The sequence below is a fragment of the Diabrotica undecimpunctata genome, chromosome 8 (assembly GCF_040954645.1).
Source record: "Diabrotica undecimpunctata isolate CICGRU chromosome 8, icDiaUnde3, whole genome shotgun sequence".
Lineage (NCBI taxonomy): Eukaryota > Metazoa > Arthropoda > Insecta > Coleoptera > Chrysomelidae > Diabrotica > Diabrotica undecimpunctata.
The window spans coordinates 79,030,823-79,050,896 of NC_092810.1; the positions used below are offsets into that span (position 1 = coordinate 79,030,823).

Genomic DNA, 20,074 nt, shown 5'->3' on the forward strand with positions numbered 1-20,074 from the left:
CCAAAAAAACCTCGTCGTTTTTAAACGTTTACCCGCTAACGAACCCAAATCCAGGGAAAACTGCAGCTCTTTAACCCACAGATTCCAGGCAAATTGGCACAGAAACATATTTATGAAGAAAGCCGAAAAGAAACTTAAAGAAGAAAAAAAACTTGTACCAAAAAGGAATGCATCCAAGCATCATCCTATTACTGTAAGCAAATTTCATCTTATTTCTAATTCTAATATCAATTCACAAGTATCATCCTTTAGAATAAGCGATTCTCTTTCAACAATTTTTGAATCTAATGTTGAATCTAGTGAAAATATTAAATCAGATTTACATTTAGTTGACAATAATGACCTTTCTATCGTACCAGAGTACGACAGCAATCCAAATGAATTCCACAATTTTATTGATGTTATTTCCATGTTTCTAAACCATTTTTGAGATCATACAAATCCCGAAAATTTTCAAAATCATCTGCTTACCCGATTTTTTTTTGGAAAAAAAACCGAATATATATATATATATATATATATATATATATATATATATATATATATATATATATATATATATATATGCTTACCCGAGGAATTATGAACAAAATTAAGGGCAGAGCCAGAGAAATTATCTCTGTATACGGCTGTAAAGACTGGCCGTCAATATTGGATATAGGCCTCCTCCAAACGTCTCCAGTTCTCTCTATCTCTAGCTGCTGCAATCTAGTTTGTTTCTATTCTCCTTAGGTCGTCGGTCCATCAGGTGGGTGGTCTGCCTCGACTTCGCCTGTCGGCTCTTGGTCTCCACTCCAATCTTCCATTCTAGCAACATGTCCAGCCCACCTCCACTTTTGTTTATTGATTCACAGTATAATATCGTCTACGCCAGTTCGTCGGCGTATCTCCTCATTTCTCACGCGATCTTTCAAGGTCAGGCCCAGCATTGATCTCTCCATTCGCCTTTGTGTTACCCTCAGTTTTTCGGCAGTAGCTTTCGTTAAAGTTAAAGTCTCTGCTCCGTAGGTCAAGACTGGTAAGATGCATTGGTTAAATGCCTTCCTTTTCAGGTGAATTGGGGTATTTGTTTTAAAAATGTCTCTCATCCTTCCATATGCCGCCCATCCCAACGTGATTCGTCTATTTAGCTCGCAGGTTTGGTTGTCTCTGGTTATTCTAATTTCATGACCCAAGTATGTGTATTTATCGATTAATTCTACCTTGTTGTTATTGATCTGTATCTCTTCGCCATATTGGTCATCATTTTGGTTTTCTCGAAATTTATCCAGCCCAGTTTCTTGTAGTATGTAAGTAAAAAGGTAATATCTTAGAGAAATTAAAGTACTACAGATTAGTAGAAATTTGTGCTTTGGTTAATAAATTTTACAATACAGTAAATGCAAACGATTTTCAAAATAAATAGATATATAAGAATCTATCATATTAGTCTTACTGCAAGGTGAAGCTACTATTAACATTTTAGCATCTATAATTAGAACCTGACAAGATAGCAAAAATGCCTCCCTAAATACATTTTATAAAAAAAATATTTACACTTTAAGTCTAGAAATACTAGAAATAACACCAAATAATGAAACGCCTTTTGAATTCTTTAATAAATTACATCTAAATGTACAAATATCCTTAATCATCACACGTTATAATCCACAATAAATAATGGTACTTTCAAATCACCTTAAAAGTTTAGTTGTACGAGTATTTATACGTGGTGTTAAAGAGCCACTTAGCACATTTATGCAGACTAAAAATCCTGATGATTTAAATTCTGCCGTAAAATTTTCAAACTTATCTAGAGGAAAATACTTATCTAACAATAAATCACTGAAGACTTTTGTTTTTAAAACTTGCACAAAATTTATTATAATTTATTATCACTACAGCGGTTTCGGCAGAATGCCTTTCTCAAGTGCTTTATTTTAGGTATACATTTACATTTTATAGTCTTTAACTAAATAAGTTGAGGTGGGGAGAACTGTTTGGCTCAAGGTCATTCAGATATGTCTGTATTTTTTAATTTGTTAATTTCCATAGATTCTAATATAGATAGCTTAATATTGTTCTGAAGCTATTTTCTTGTGGCATTTTAAATTAATTACTATTTAAATGGGAATAAGCCACAATTAAAGGTTAAAATACGTTTATTGACGTTTCAATTTCCACTTCGGAAATCGTTCTCAAAATACAAACATTAGTAAATCAATTTACTAATGTTTGTATTTTGAGAACGATTTCCGAAGTGGAAATTGGAACGTCAATAAACGTATTTTCCCCTTTAATTGTGGCTTATTCCCATTTAAATAGTAATTAGATAGCTTAAGTCCTTTATTTTAAATGTGAATAATTTGAAATTGGTCATAAAAAGAATAATTATGGTCTAGAAGGTGAAGTGCGTACGTAGAATCTGTTTTTATATTATTGAAGGTTCTTTTATGCTTTGCTATACAATAATTGATGGATTCGACCGTTACTTGATGGAAATTTATTTTATGTAACAATAGAATTCTGAAACTTTGTTTTCAAAACTTCCACAAAATTTATTTTTAAATTCTTATCACTACAGCTGTTTCAGGGCTTTCAATAATAGAAAAACAGATTCTACATACGCACTTCACCTTCTAGATCATAATCATTCTTTTAATGACGAATTTAAAATTCTACACATTCAAAATAAAGGCCTTAAGCTATCTTTGTTAGAATCTATGGAAATCAACAAATTAAAAAACACAGATATAATTCTGAATGACCAGCTTGAGACAAACAGTTCTCCCCTCCTCAACCTATTTCATTAGAGACTATAAAGTGTAAACCCATGCCAAAAACAGATCACTTGAGAAAGGCAATTAGCCGAAACAGCTTTGCTATACGATTGTTAAAAGTTCTACCAGTTTGACCAATGTAAGGTTTTGGACAGTCGCCACATTTAAATTTGTATGCACCACGGTGTAAGTGCTTTTTCTTTTGGCTCTTGTTGTTCTCAATATATTTGCGCAAGTTTTTGTTTGTTCTGAAAGCTAGTGTTACTACTTTCTTTTTTTATGTGTTTGGCGATTTTTGTTGATATCTGGCCTGTATATATGTAATCGAGCAGAAGGTAATGAGTTTTTTCTCTAGTGGTGGCAGTTTTTGATTTAAAATTTTATTTATTGTTTGTTTGTTGTACCCATTGTTTACTGCTATTTACTTAATGATATTCAATTCATTGTCGAAGGTGTTTTTTGACATGGGAATTTCTATTAACATATGTAACATGCTATGGTAAAGTGCCAATTTATAATGTGTAGAATGGGATGATAAATTCTATATATAAAAAGGTTTATAAAATACGGAGAACTCACGTTTGTTTTTAAGTCTGATAATTTATAAATCGAAAAAATTTTTGAATTGATTCTGTTCGGTTTATATAATAAATTCAATATAAATATGGAGTGAATTAATATATGATAAGAATTTGTCAACTTGCCTGTTAGTTCCTGTAAAATATACCAGCACCTAAAAAATGTTTGAAGAAGATTACTCATTATAAGTCCTGCACTGGTAGTTTTATATATTTGATTATTAAATTCAAAGTAGGTCTGATTTATATAAATTCCAAGAAGATGTAAAATTTTAGATGTAATAATTGGATTTCTAATATTGTAGTCTAAAATGTTTTTTATTAGAACAAAAAATTTCTGTAAGAGAAATAGTAGAAAAAATATTTTTGACTTCAAATGTTGTTAGATAGTATCCTTTCTACATAAACTTTTTTTTTTAGTAAAAACCTTTTAGACCATAACATTACAAATCCAATCATTACATTTGAAATTTTACGTCTTTCTGAAATTTGCATAAAACCAGAACTACTTTGAATTTCAAAATCAAATATATACAAATAACAGTGCAGGACATAATGAGTAATCCTCTAAGCAGGGCATTGGTATGTTTTACGGGAACTAGCAGGCAACTTGGCCAATTCTTATCGTATCGTATAATTTTAGATGTAATAATTGGATTTCTAATATTGTAGTCTAAAATGTTTTTTATTAGAACAAAAATTTCTGTAAGAGAAATACTAGAAAAAATATTTTTGACTTCAAATGTTGTTAGATAATTTAAAATGGCGTCAAATAAATAATTTGACGTAAAAAATCTTTTTCCTAGTATTCTTCCTACATAAACTTTTTTTTTAGTAAAAACCTTTTAGACCATAACATTACAAATCCAATCATTGCATTTGAAATTTTACGTCTTTCTGAAATTTGCATAAAACCAGAACTACTTTGAATTTCAAAATCCAATATATACAAAGAACAGTGCAGGACATAATGAGTAATCCTCTAAGCAGGGCATTGGTATCTTTTACGGGAACTAACAGGCAACTTGGCCAATTCTTATCGTATATTAATTAACTCCATAGTTATATTGAATTTAAAATAGAAACAGAACATAAACAATCCATAAATTTGATAGTTTTTAAAATAATCAGACTTAAAACGAACACGAGTTTTCCGTATTTCATAAACATATCCATACTGACACGACCATATAGAGTTCATCATCCCATACTACACAATATAAATTGGCAGCCTACCACAGCATGTTACATAGATAAATAGAAATTCCACTGTCAAAAAACAACTTCAGGATGGAATTGGAGAGCAGTAAACAATGGTTACAACAAACAAACAAATACAATTTTAAATCAAAAACTACACAAGAAAGCCCTGAAATTAGTATTTCCACCATCAGAGAAAAAACCCAGTACCTTTTGCTCGAGTACATATACATTTTTATGATATCAATAAAAATAGCCAAAAACATTAAAAGGAAAGGAATAATACCAGTTTTCATAACAAACAAAAACTTGGTCAAATATAATATTAACCAGAGCTAAAAGAAAAAGCACTTACACAGTGCTGTATACATTTACTTGCTTACACAACATTTAACGTAGCGACAGCTCAAAAACTTTTCAAACTTTTATAACTTTTAACAAATGTATAGCAAAACATAAAAGCTTTCAATAATAGAAAAACAGATTCTACGTACGTACTTTACGTTCTAGACTATAATTATTCTTTTAATGACAAATTTCAAATTATTCACATTTAAAATATAGGCCTTAAGCTATCTGTATTAGAATCTATGGAAATTAACAAATTAAAAAATACAAACATAAATCCCAATGACCAACTTGAGACAAACAGTTCTGCCCTCCTCGACTTATTTAGTTAAAGAACATAAAGTGTAAACGCATACCAAATCACTTGAGAAAGGCACTCTGCCGAAACAGCTGTAGTGATAATACGTTTTGTGAAAGTTTTGAAAACAAAAGTTTTCAGTGTTCTATTGTTAGATAAAATGAGTTTTCATCAGTTAACGGTCGAATCTATCACTTATTGAAAATTACTATCCTTATTGCAGATCCACGAATCAAAATTTACAAAATAATTGTAATCCAATTCCAAGACCTAATTTTCAACCAAAATAAAAAAAAAAATGTATTCGTTGAAGTGGCTAAAAATTGTTCTGAAGCTATTTTCTTGTGACATTTTAAAGTAATTACTATTTAAATGGGAATAAGTCACAATTAAAGGTTGAAGTACGTTTATTGACGTTTCAATTTCCACTTCGGAAATCGTTCTCAAAATACAAACATTAGTAAGTTAAACAAATTTTTGTTTTTCTGTTACTTAGTGAAAAATTCTTCTAATAATTTAATTTTATCTGACTCATTTATATTGACAATACAGACATACATTATACATTTTAGAGTAGACGACTTTAAAATGATATTGCCAATATTGTTGAGTTGCGCTCCTGCGACGACTTTACTTATAAGATAGTTCATTCGATTACATGAAATCAACTTTAACTTGAGAATATCCACAAGAAAAGATCATAGCATGTAATTCGTCTTTAAAAAGACAAATATATGCCATGATGACAGTAAAATTCTCCTGTTAGTGATTCCATAGTAAATTATGAGGGAAAAACCAGGAAAAAAACCTCATAATACTATCCCGACATGGTAAGTATTTGGTCGTGCATTTAGTTTACCTTCAATAAACACCAAATTCTGATTTTATACGTTTGTTATTTAAAAAACATAAATGATGTATGCTCTATATGTTACTGACTTATTAATAACGGTATTTTCCTTTTAATAACTTCCTCTTTCAATATGGGTAACCAGATCCTACTACATTCTGCCGAGGAATTTACGACACAATTGGTCTCATTTAGCGTAATTAAAGCCGCTTCTTTGGTTTTTCTCTTTTTACCATCCGTTTCTTTTAGGACTATATTTGAATCATTCCATTGAATTCTATTTACTAATGTTTGTATTTGTCGAAAATTTTTAACATTACAAATAAATTAAATTTAAGTTACTGCATTTTCAAATTCCATGACTTCATTATTTTTTATTAAATCTGGTTTTCATGAAATCGAAATAGCAGAAAGTAATATAAGGAAACTGCATTTAATAAAGAAAATGATCACTTTGAATTTTTGTAAATACCATTCTGACTCTGAAATACTCCGACAACATTCCAAAGGGTTATGGATAATATCATGGAAGGCATAAAAAATGTTAACTTAACTATAATTAATTTTAACTATAGTATTTTACAGATTAGGAGAATCCAACTTGAAAATCCAAATAGATAAATCTGAAATAAATAATATATTTATATCGGGTTAAGCCACAATTGATTGTAATGAAAATTACATTGTTAATAACGTTTGACGTTTCGATTTCCGCTCCAAAAATCGTTTTTTAAAAAATATTAATTAGTAAAATATTTTAATACCACAGACGGTTTCGTACAACAACAACCTCATGAAAAATCACGTAAAAATATAATCAGTTTTTATTAATTTTTTAAATGCTTAAAATATAAATTTGATTAACAATAATTCAACCAATTGAACCAATAAAAATAAGGAGAAAACTATGACATCTCATATTAATATTGATACTTTAATATATATTTTATTATATATTACGGTATATGATAGATATTTTAATCTTCGTATTTATTAAGAATGTTCATAATCTTCTCATAAATAAGCTTTGGAGCATCCTTTCCAAATAGATAGTCCATGTGGTTCCATGTCGGGATAGGAACCCAAAACTTTTCCCTAACGCTCTTCAAATGTTGGTACAAGTTTTCAACATCTGTTTCATGTGAGAGCCAATCATTAGAGCTGTAGATAAGATGAATAGGGGCCGTAATTTTAAATAGATCATAATTAGGTGGTACTTCAGATCCGTTATACAATTGCTTGTTCTTAGTTTTACCAAAATCATATTTGCGGAAATGGCCAGAAACTACTTCTTGTGTATAATGTAAAATTTGTCTAGTAGCAGCACCAGCTGGATAGTGAGCATATATAACAGATGTATCTTTGGCGTCCATTTCATTTGGACTAAAACCAGCGAGGGCAAATATCGAAATTTTACAATAGACCTGTAAAAATAAGTATCGTTAAAAAAACAATTAATCAGATATAGTGCTATTATTAATCTAATTTATATACACAATCTACGCGAAACAATTGTTTCATGTTATATTTTCTTTGTTGCCTTATACCATTGATTATAAACCACACCCTAGATAGCTCACCTCGTGGTAACCGAAAGACGTATCAACAACTAGATGGCGCCATTCGAAAACCGTATCGAGATTTCTCATTCTCTCTCTGACTTGCGAGGAGATAGGAGTAGTGTCAGGGCCGAACTTACCCTATAGGGTAAGTTCGGCCTAGGGCGTTCATAAAAATAACATGTGTTTTTACTTAATTATAGCTGATTTTTCTTTAGTTTTATGCGTGGAAGAGAATGATGCTAGATCAAAAGTATGTGTTTTATCTACAATAAGATATTAACAAGATATAATATAAGATATTAACAAGTATTTTATAATATCAGTATATCTTAAAACCTTGGAATCATATGGAAAACTTTTTTATTCAGTTTAGGGAAAAATGTACTATTGATAAAAACTTGCATGTCCTAAAACTCAAAATGAAAGAATCAGATGTCAAATATTATGAGTCGTATACCAAGTTTGTTAAATAATATTAATTCTTCTTTATTACCTTTATTTTTATAGCACTTTCATATAAATATGAACGTTTAATTGTTCTCGACTTTTAATAATAAATTGTTTCGATATTGTCAATAATGAAAGTACTTCTTGAGAACAAGAAATAATAAATATTTTTTTTCCTAAAATTTTATTTTACAATCTTAGTTTGAAAAGAATTGACATTCAAATATATTTATTTACTTTGTTTTGAAATATGAACTAATTAGTGATGCTTTAAACTTTCTAATCCAGTCCGTTTATCAGCTTTTACCTATTGTTCCTAGGCAGATGGCCCTCAACTATTTATATGTTGGAAATTCCCTGTCATTTAATCAAGATAAGCACTTGCATTATTCATTTTTAACGTTGGTATTTTGTGGTATTTTGTCAAAGTTAAAATTGCATTTGGTACTCAATCGATGACGTAATTCCAGATAGTCCTCAGAAAATTTTTAAATGTAAAAAGTATTCGATCGAACAGTAAATCATATTTATTTTAGTTCACCTCTATACAATTTCTTATTTTGTACAGAATATAATTGACTTCTATATTGCTATTTCTAGATAAATTGTCAATTTTTTATAGTACAATGTTACTATCAGAACAAAATTTATATCCTCTTCTTCTTGTCGAAGTTCCTTCTCCTATCGAAGGTTGGCCATCACTACAGCTATCCGTACTTTATTGGCGGATGCTCTGAAAAGATCTATTGAGCTGCAACTATATCACTCTCTTAAGTTTTTCAGTCAGGAAATTCTTCTTCTACCTATAGATCTTTTACCCTTAATTTTACCTTGTATTATGAGCCTAATATCTCATATTTCGCACCTTCGGTAATGTGACCTAAATATTCCAGCTTTCTTGTGTTGATGTTCTTTATCACCTCGCAATCCTTTTGTAACATTGTAACCTTCTTAACACTTTTGCATTTGTAACTCGTTAGATCTGGTTAAATCGTGAATAGACTAAATCTGGAAATAAATTCTGTATATTAGCTTGAAATATTTTAATTTGCATCAATTCTCGAAATTAATTTGTTTGAAAAGTTACAAAAAAGTAATTTACATGAGATGTAATTTATCACTGCTAATTGTATTATGTATTTTATATTTTGTTATTTTTTTTTTGTAGTGTATTGATAAATAAATAATTTTTAGAAAACCTCTACTGTTTTCTTTAATCAATTTTTAGCGTTTTTCCTGAAGTAAAATCGGAATTCAATAATATAGATTACAAGCACGTTAAAATTATTTGTGAAAATGCTGAATGCCATCCTTATATTGTCATCTATTGCACTAGACAATGGCCGGAGCAGGTAACTCAAATTTATTTTTCAATCTTGGCAAAGAATTGAATTAATGTCGCCACCATACAGTCTGGTAGTACTTAGGCGTGAGGGGCAAAGGGGTGTAAGTGGGCTGAGTTTAACACTGAATTCGTTTTACCCTAAGAGTGAGGAATCTATGTGTGGTTTATAATCAATGCTTATACTAGACAAATTGATTTATAATCTAAACTTTTTATTAAAATTTTAAATCTGATAGCGCAATTATTTTTTACAGTCGGATTATACTTATAATAGATACTAATAGCAAACAATTTTGTGGTTATCAGTCAGTAATTTGCCGAAAGGTGGAAAGTTCTTTAAAATGAAGAATAGATAAAAAAGTTAATGTTGTTTTGCAATATTTTTTGGAAAAAGAAATTTCCGACATCAGGTTTTAGATTAGAATATCTTCAAATAGTATCTAACGGCAGTGAATACACTGTTTATGACAAATTATATGTGTTAACAAACTGTGTTAACAAAATATGTGTGTTTTCAAATTATGTATTAATTGCGTTCGTGCATTAACTGCGCTCGTTACAGATAGCTAAAAATGTATGATTTTATTATCCAACTATTTAAATAATAAAATTACTAAGTTAAAGTACTTACTGCTCCAACTCCTACACCACATATGGCGTCATTAAGTAAAACTAAAAATGCTGTAGAAGGAAAAAATTCATTTTTTCCAATAAATGTCTGTTGATTTCCAAAAGGTAAGTTGCCATAAGCTAAAACCCTAACCAAGGGGCTAATCAAATGTTTCATGAAAGCCACCGGAGCTAAGCTTATGTGTGCCTAAAAGAAAATAACTTGGTATAATAATTGGTAATTAATATTGCAAGAAATATATATATATATATATATATATATATATATATATATATATATTTATATATATATATATATATATTTATATATATATATATATATATATATATATATATATATATATATATATATATATATATATGTTAGAAATGATTATTTTGACCAAAAAATAACAAATTATCGGGTAAAGTGGTCTGTAATAAAAATCTTTCTTTTTTCTTAATTACTCAATATTTCGCCATTTATTTAACAGCTTCTTCAGGACAAATACTAAGGTTAGTAAAATATTAAGTTAAAGTTAGTTAAAATATTATTAAATATTAAGGTTAGTTGTTATTAAGATATTTTAAAATGTATTTGTACGCCATTTTTTGTAATGTTCAAATTGTTTTAGTTTACTCCTGAAGAAGCTGTTAAATAAATGGCGAAATATTGAGTCATTAAGAAAAAAGAAAGATTTTTATTACACCTTTACCACTTATTATATATATATTTTTATTTACCACTTTACCCGATAATTTGAACGTATTTATACATATATATATATATATATATATATATATATATATATATATATATATATATATATATATATATATATGTATATATATAGATATGTATATATATATATATATATATATATATATATATATATATATATATATATATATATATATATATATATAGGAAAGAAATTTAATCTTTGCAGAGAAGTTAAATAGTAAACTCTTAAATATTGGGGAAATCTGCAAGAAAGACTGTAATGAGTATCAATTGTTTCGCCAAACGTTTTCGCCAAAGAGAATTAATTTGGCTTCTTCAGGGCTGAAAGAGAATAAATTATAATTAGCTACCATATATTATCTATTAAAAACATTATTGATCTTACCGCAACTTAGAAATGTAGAGTTAGAATATTAAAAAACTTTGCTAGTAACAACATAATGGTGTTTTTTGTTACTATGTGCAAAAAAAGTTTTTTTAACGTTAGTAATGTATGGTAGCTTTGAACTTAAAACGCAAAGGTTTACCCAAGGTTAATCGAAAAACCCAATGTAACTACATTTAAAAGGAGGTAATTCTTTGAATTGTCGGCAATAACTAAATTTTTGATTGTTAGAAAGTTTAAATATGAGGTTCTGTTTTAGCCAGAACGCATGCGCTGACAAATTCAAGTAGTTCTTTTGAATCTTTATGTCGTTAAGGTTCATTGGTAAAATCGAATGAAATTAAATCCCAGTATAGGGAAATATTATTTTGATTTTCTTTTTTAATTATATTATATTGTTCATGTATTATTATAATATCTTATTGAGATGTATTAATCTGATGTATAAGATGATAATATATGTCAGCTTGAAGGTATTCTTTCACTTTGTACGGTTCAAGGTGTATGAGCAACTGTTGAACAGACCAGTGGCGCACCCAGAATTTGTCTTAGGGGGGGGGGGGTTTTGAAATTTTTTTATGATACCTTCATTTTCCCTAAAATTTGGGTTTTAGTTTAATTTAAAGTACTAAAGATAGCGGTACCAAAGATTCAGGTATCTATTAACCTGCCTAGCAACTAAAACCACCCTCTCTTACTTGTGCGCAGTTGATTGTCGCACGTACCGTACTCCGAAAGTGGGGTGGCCACTGTAAGGCTGACGACCTTTTTGGAACACTCCCTTCTCGTATCTAGATCTTATCTATTGTTCTGAAGCTATTTTCTTGTGGCATTTTAAAGTAATCACTATTTTATTGGGAATAAGCCACAATTGAAGGTTAAAATAAGGTTATTGACGTTTGACATTAATCCAACTTGTAAATACAATACATTTTGGAGACGGCTATCGCCGTATTCCCGTTTTTCTCCGCCAATCCTCCCGGTCCAAGGCATGCTTCTCCTCCAAACCTCTCGATTCCATCGCTCTTTTAATCCTTTCATTCCATGATCGTCGAGGTCTACCTCTTTTGTTCTTCCAAGGGGCTTCCATTTGTGAAGTTTTTGGGGCCAACGTTCGTCAGGCATTCTCAATAGATGTCCAAACCATTTTGAACCTCTTCTTTCTATTCTGTCAATGACCGTTTCTGTAGCATTCATGTTATTTCTTATAGATTCTTTGGTCTTCCTTTCCTGCCTTGATGCTCTAGCACTTCTTCTCAAATAATCCATTTCAACTGCCAACAATCTTCTCTTCAGGTCTGCATTAATTGTCCATACTTCAGAGCCATAACAAAGAACTGATTCAACCATGGTTTGCTCTATTCTTTTTTTGTTCCTTTTGGAAATGTTGTGATCCCACCATAAGGAGTTCAGACATCCTACAATTTTACGTCCCTGATTAATTCGTGTTTAATTTCGGTTTCTTCCAAGCCGTTCTTAGGAATGAGTGGACCTAAATATTTAAAATTTTCCACTTGTTTGATTTCCACGTCCTCGTCTATCAACACTTCAAACCTTGCATCTGAATTGATAACTAAGTAAATATTCTGGTTTTTTCATGCTGACTTGTAACCCCCATTTTAAATATTCTCTCTATAGACGCTTTATCATAAATTCTAGATCATAAGAATCTTGAGCTAGGATGACTTGGTCATACGCAAAGTTCAGGGAGAACAGTACGTCATTTTCTATGGGGATTCCCATTCCCTGGCAGGGGTTTTTCCAATTTGGGAGGGCTACCTCAATATATAAATTAAACAGTTAGAGTAACATACTGCATCCTTGTTTTAGTCCTATAGTTACTTTTATTGGCTCTGATAGTCTATATCCGATTTTTAGGTAAGTAGTGTTATCCCTGTATACTTCTGTGATTATTCCTAAAAGGTATGTACTAATGTCGAGTTGTTGTTAAGCTTGCCACAATTTAAGTCTTGGAACTGTATCATATGCCTTTTCTAGGTCGATAAAGGCTAGATGTACTTCAGTACTAACCGCTATTCTTTTTTCTATTAATTGTTGGAGTATAAACAAATTATCAGTGCAAGATCAAAGATCAAAAATTCAAACGTCAATAAACTTATTTTAACCTTCAATTGCTACTTATTCCCATTAAAATAGTAATTAGATCTTATCTCTGTCGTTAGCTCGGTTGGTGTTTCTCTTCTTCTTCTTTCTTTTTATTGACTGCTCGGATGTAATTGTGAACACTATTCCATCCCTCCGTATTTCCCGTCACCTTCACGATCATCTCTCTTACAGTCACAGGGTTCATACCTATTTCTTTATACATTCTGTTTCTCTCCACTGTACATCTATTACACTCCAACATTGTGTGAGTAACAATGTTGGAATATTCGCAGTATATGCATTTATCTGTATCTGTCTTTCTAAAGCTATGAAGATACGTCCTAAAACAGACAATCTACCCAGTCCCTTAGGCTCGGGATCAGCATTTTTGTCCACTGAGCAACATATTCCTTGTTGTTCCACTCTTCTTGCCATCTTTCCATTGATCTTTCCCTTTCTTCTTTTTTTTATAGCTGTTGTCAAATCCTTCCTTCTCCTATAGAGATGTCCCTTTTCTACTGCTAATACAGGCAGAGGAACACAACCCGTGATAGTCCACAAGGCCGCCGCAGATACAGTCCTGTAGGCGCATGCTACTCGCAACAGACTCGTTCTGTCTACTTTTTCATAAGCCTAATATTAGTTATCGATATCTAAATATAATGAAAAATATTATTAATTATTGTGTATTAATTATTGTGTATTTATACAATAATACAATAATTATTTTGTTCTACATATTTAAAGTGGTAATTTAATTATTCAATCAGCGTTTTGGATTTTTTGTATTATGTGTGAAAGACAAGTTACGTTTTCTTACTATTCTTTATATATTGTTTACTTTATATGCCCGGGGAGGGGGGTTTAACCCCCAAAACCCCCCCTGGGTGCGCCACAGGAACAGACTTTCTATATTTATTTATGTCAGTTTCTATTTTGATGCTGTAAGTCAGTTTATTAAAGAATTAATACAGGCATATTATGTGGTTTTCTCAGATGCTGTTAGTCTATGTATTGGTATATAATAGTTTATGAAATTTTTTCGTGTATTATTATTATGGTTTGTTATGTGTTTCAAGAATTTATGTCTATTTTTAAAAATGAAAATAAACAATAATAATTAAAATATTTGAATTTTCCATCTAACGAAATTAAAGACCTACGCGATCAGTATGACATGCCTTCTTCCTACTGTACCGTATTTTCTGCGTATGTTCTTTTTTTGTTTTTTTTTACATTTAATATATATATATATATATATATATATATATATATATATATATATATATATATATATATATATATATATATGTTACATTTGAAATTTTCGCGGGAGTTATATCTGCTTTCTGTAGTTTTACGGGCTTGACTCCGCATTGAATAATTTTGGTTTTCATAAAAACCATTATTTTGAACTACAACACATCAGTAATACCATCTAAAATAACTTATGGTTGCCTACCCTACATTCCAGTTCTGACACCTAAGCTAATGAACATTTTCAAAAATGTTAGTGGCTTAAAAATTACAATTAAGAATGTGAAAACAGTGTCGAAGTTATACACAAAAACAAAAGATCCTTTCACAATACAGGAGTCATCGAATGTTGTTTACTCTATACCGTATACCAATTGTAACATCGGAGAATCATCTCATAATTTCCACAGTAGGGTGATCTCAGATCGTAGTGACATAAAAACCAAAAAAATAAATGCATGTGCACTTACAGAACATGCTTTAACTATGAAACATGAGGTTAATTTCGAAGATTCCTATATTTTGGCAAAAGAAAAAAATCATTCAATACGTGTTTTCTTGGAAACGTGTTTCATAAAATCTAGTACGTCTTGCATAAATAAAAAGTCTAAATTGAGCAGCATTTATTGTATTTACTGAAAAAACCTCAAAAAAAAATTAATATTTACCTCTACATATACACGTCATAAGATACCTATATGCATTACATGTTGCATACCATTAAGACAGGTTTAAAAATTAAAAAGTAAAATTACCCATGATGGGCCTCTTGGTTCTTGAAAAGAAATAAAATATTAAGAACACCTAATTACTTCTTCTTAAAGTTCCATCTCCTATCGGAGGTTGGATATCATAACGGCTATGGTCACTTTGTTGGCTGCTGCTCTGAAAAGTTGTAGTGAACTACAGTTAAACCATTCTCTAAGGTTCTTCAGCCAGGAGATGCGCCTTCTTCCTATGCTTCTTCTTCCTTGGATCCTTCCTTGCATAATAATTCTCAGCAGCTCATATTTTTCTCCTCTGGTTATGTGACCCAAATATTCTAGTTTTCTTCTTTTTATGCTGTTCTTAATTTCTAACTCCTTATTTAAACGTCGTAGTACCTCAGTATTGGTAATCCTTTGAACCCACTGAATTTTTAATATTCTTCTGTAACACCACATTTCAAACGCTTCTATTTTCCTTATGTGTTGTTTCTTCAATGTCCAAGCTTCCATTCCGTATAGTAAGATAGAAAATATGTAACATCTTAGAGCCCTCAATCTGAGATGCAACTGAAGGTCTCTGTTGGTAAGCATTGTCTTCATTTTCACAAATGCGTGCCTTGCAGTTTCAATTCGGACTTTGATTTCTCTGCTTTGGTCATTTTTGTCATCAACCCAGGTTCCCAGATATTTATATGTCTCTACTTTTTCTATTTGGGTTTGCTCTATCATTAATCTTTCATTTCCCTGTTGCGTTTTTGAGACAACCATAAATTTAGTTTTTCTCTTATTTATTTTTAGTCCGTATCTAATGCAATAATCGTTAATTCTATTTACCAATTCTTGTAGCGATTCCAGGGTGTCTGCCATTATAACGGTGTCATCAGCTAATCTTATGTTATTTACTATTCTTCCGTTTACAGAGATTCCATCACCCAGATCCGCTATCGCTTCCTGGAATATGGCTTCACTGTACACGTTAAACAGTAATGGTGACAGAACACAGCCCTGTCTTACTCCTCTCTTTATATCTATATTTTCGGACTTTTGTTCTTCTATCTTTATATTGGCCTTTTGATTCCAATACAGATTGATAATGATTCGTAAGTCTCGTCTGTCTATATCTTTGTTTCTCAGTATTTCTATTAGTTTTTCATGTCGGACCCTGTCGAATGCCTTCTCGAAGTCAATGAAACAGGAATAAATATCTAGGTTCATATCTAAGCATCTTTGAGAGAGGACATTAAAAGCAAACAATGCCTCTCGCGTTCCCAAACCCTTGCGGAACCCAAACTGAGTATCATCCATATCATCTTCTAGTTTTCTATATAATCTTCCATGAATCACCTTTAGAAATATTTTGAGGGTATGGCTTATTAGTGATATTGTCCTATAGTCTGAACAATCTTTGGCATATACTGTTTTTGGTATTGCTACAAAGGTGGACACCAACCATTCCTGTGAGATTTTTCCAGTTTTATATACTTCATTAAATAGGTCCAGAAGTACAGGTAGAGTTTCATCGTCTAGACATTTCAGTAGTTCCGCAGGTATTTCGTCTGGACCTACAGTTTTTCCGTTTTTTGCGTTTCGTATTGCTTGATCGATTTCCTCTATTCTGATCTCTGGTCCCGTTTCGCTGTCGATTTCTTCCGGTTCTTGCCGATTATCCTCAAACAGCTCTGTTATGTATGTCTTCCATTTTTTTAATTTCTCTTTAATTTCTATAATGATTTTTCCATTTGCGTCTTTCAGAAGGGCATCTTTCTTTTTTCTCAGTGTATTTGTCATTTCCTTTATTTTCTTATGCATGTTAAAGCTATCATACTGTTTAGCATATGCCTCTATTTCACTGCATTGATTAGCAAGCCAGGTGGTTTTGGCCTCTTTTATTTTCTTTCCTACCAATCTCTGTAGTTCCTTGTATTTTGCTTTACTCCTGCCTTTATGTTTCCTTCTTTCCTCCATTAGATCTAAGATTTCTGAAGTCATCCATCTCTGTTTTTTTCTTATTTTTGTCTGCAGTGGCTTTTCTCCTGCCTTTATTAAAGTTTCCTGTACCATGTTTCATTTGTCATTAACATCTGTTGTTTTTATCACGTCTTGTTTGATTTTCTTTAAGTTATCATTTATTTCTTGTTTTAAGCTCTGACGTATAGGTTCTTCTTTTATCTTTGAGACATCAAACCGTGGTATATTTGTTTGTTTTTGAGACTTTATAGCGTTTTTATATCTAGATTTTATTAAAATGTAATCTATCTGGTTTCGAACAATGTTGTCTTCTGAATCCGCAGGTGATTTCCAAGTATAAAGTCTTCTTTTAGGTAATTTAAAATTTGTATTCATTATTACCATCTCCTCGCTTTGGCAGAATTCGACAAGTCAAGTCGAATGTCCCCTCTTTCATTTCTTTCTCCCAAGCCAAATTCCCCCACGCATCCGTCCACTTTTCCTTTTCCAACCTGGGCGTTGAAATCTCCCATCACCAACAATATATCATCTTTTTTTGTGGATCTTATGATTTCGTTCAATTGCATGTAGAACCTCTCTATCTCGGTCTCATCTTTGTCGGCAGTTGGTGCATATATTTGTACAATGTTTATCTTTTTAGAGAATGTCTGCAATTGAATCATCATCAATCTCTCTGAGTAGGGAGTAAAACCAACTACTGATTTATTTGTCGCTTTGTCTACAAGAATGGCAACTCCATATCGATGTCTTGGATCATTGTTACCAACGTAATACATCATGCCGTTGTTTGTGGCTAGTTTTCCTGAATCGGGCCATTGAACATCGCTGATACGTAATATATTTATCTTAAGGCGATCCATTTCAGCTATTAGGTTGTCCAGCTTACCTGGTTGATATAAACTCTTCACGTTCCATGTGGCCAGTCTTAGGGTGCGTCCTTTTTCTATTTTCTCTAAACCAATGCTTTTCTTGGTTTCCTTCTGATTATGAGGGTTTCGCTTGCTGACGACCTGAGAGGCCTCCTATTCTTCAAGTGTACCTCTCCTGCCGGATCTTGGTTTCCGACTGCCATGATCAGTAAGGTGTCTTTGGGTTTCTGCAAACGCCATTATGATTTTACCTAATTACATTTTAATCATATTGTTTTTCTTTATGTTCTCTATATATCAGAGTTAAAATACACCATCAAAAGATGTCATAAACAAGTGTTACTATCCTTACCTAAAATTTTAGAATGTATTTTGTCCATTATTTTATATTTTATATTTGTGTTATTAATGTTGAGTGTCAAAGCTTTTTATAAATAATATCAACGATTAGTAAGTTGCAATGACGAATTGTGATATTTTGTAAATATTTACATATTCTTTTTATCTATATTACCGTATCTTGAAAAAGGAATAAAACAATTCCTTATATATATATATATATATATATATATATATATATATATATATATATATATATATATATACACATATGTATATATAATATATATATATATATATATACATATGTATATATAATATATATATATATATATATATATATATATATATATATATATATATATATATATATATATATGTAGGAATATTTCGTACTATAAGTATTTAGCATAGTTTTATTCATTAGTTACGCCACTGCAAGGAACCACTTAAACAATATGCTTAAGTCGCTATAAGGGAGACGGGATTCAGAGGCGAAGGGGGACAGGAGATATGTAGACGAGAACACACATTCCTCCTGAGCCGGGGCATTCAATTTTTGTCGCCCGAACTGAGTAGACTTAAATTATCGTGCACGCCGAAAAAGACGAAAGACGGAACCAATTAACGACGGGGGTGTTCGATATTTTAATTCGCAGGTCGCAGACAATTATCCGTAATCTTGTGTATTGTAAATGTAAATAACATCGTTACAGTGTATTCTATATAATAAAGACTTCTCGCATAGATCGCGGACTTTTAATATAACGTTAACCCTCTTCAAATAATAAAAGAACTTAATTAGATCTACATTTTGGGGGCTCAACCGAGATTATTTCGAAAGAGACAGTAACCTTTATTTGTGCCGCTAATTATGGAAGCAAGATTATAAAAGACGCAGTTTGTGAAAATCGAATCAACGACGAAGTGACTGTTGTAACATAATATGCCAAGTGTAAATAAGAGGCTGAAGTGACGAGAGTATTGATGACGAAGCAGACAAGTGGTTGTTTGCAGACGACGACGATAAGATTAATTTATGGTTTATGGATGTTTGGACCCACTGGATGATGACAAATGATCAGGTGACTTTGTTCCTTTAATAGATCGTGCGAAGATTATTTTTTTTATCATGAACTGTGAACATTAAGAAAAGAACTTTTAAACAAACAAAAGTATTTGTAATTATTTGTTGATTTAACTTTACTCTGTTGATGTGAGGACTTTTGATTTTGATAATGATAGCTGATGCTTGACTATAATAATATTTTAAATTGAATGTTAAAATCAAAATCTTTTAGTAGGATATTTTGCTTTATTCTGAGATATTATTGTACTTATTATATTGTTGTAATATAAAGAGATAAGATTTGCGAATTAAAAGCGACCACAACCTCGTTCACAGTAATACTAATTTAGACTACACTCAGAAAAATAATCTATAAGTTTTTAAATTTTTAATTCTTTTTATAAATTTTTAAATTTTTTATTTTTTTTTTAAATAACTTTGATATCAATTTTTAAAATGCAGTCTAAACAAACGACTCTTACCGATTTTCAAAAAATTAGTTATAATATTAAAAATTCGACATATAAAGCTGTTAAGGCGTTGCATATTATAGCATATGGTGATGAAGGGGTGCCGCGACAAACAAGAAGGAACTTGCGAAATTTTTCAGGCTTTGCGTGGGATAAAAATGCC

At 31.0% G+C, this 20,074-nt stretch overlaps 1 protein-coding gene across 1 annotated transcript in view; it reads right to left on the reverse strand.

Moving 5' to 3' along the window:
* Positions 1-6,841: 6,841 nt before the first annotated feature.
* The window catches only part of LOC140447712 (lipase 3-like), a 131,033-nt gene continuing 117,800 nt past the window's right edge, over positions 6,842-20,074 (reverse strand). Inside the window, exons 3-4 of the mRNA XM_072540519.1 lie at positions 10,019-10,204; positions 6,842-7,457 (exon numbers count right to left, since the gene is read on the reverse strand). Coding sequence (XP_072396620.1) covers positions 7,011-7,457; positions 10,019-10,204 — 633 coding nt within the window. The 3' untranslated portion in view covers positions 6,842-7,010. The remainder of the gene's footprint in view (positions 7,458-10,018; positions 10,205-20,074) is intronic.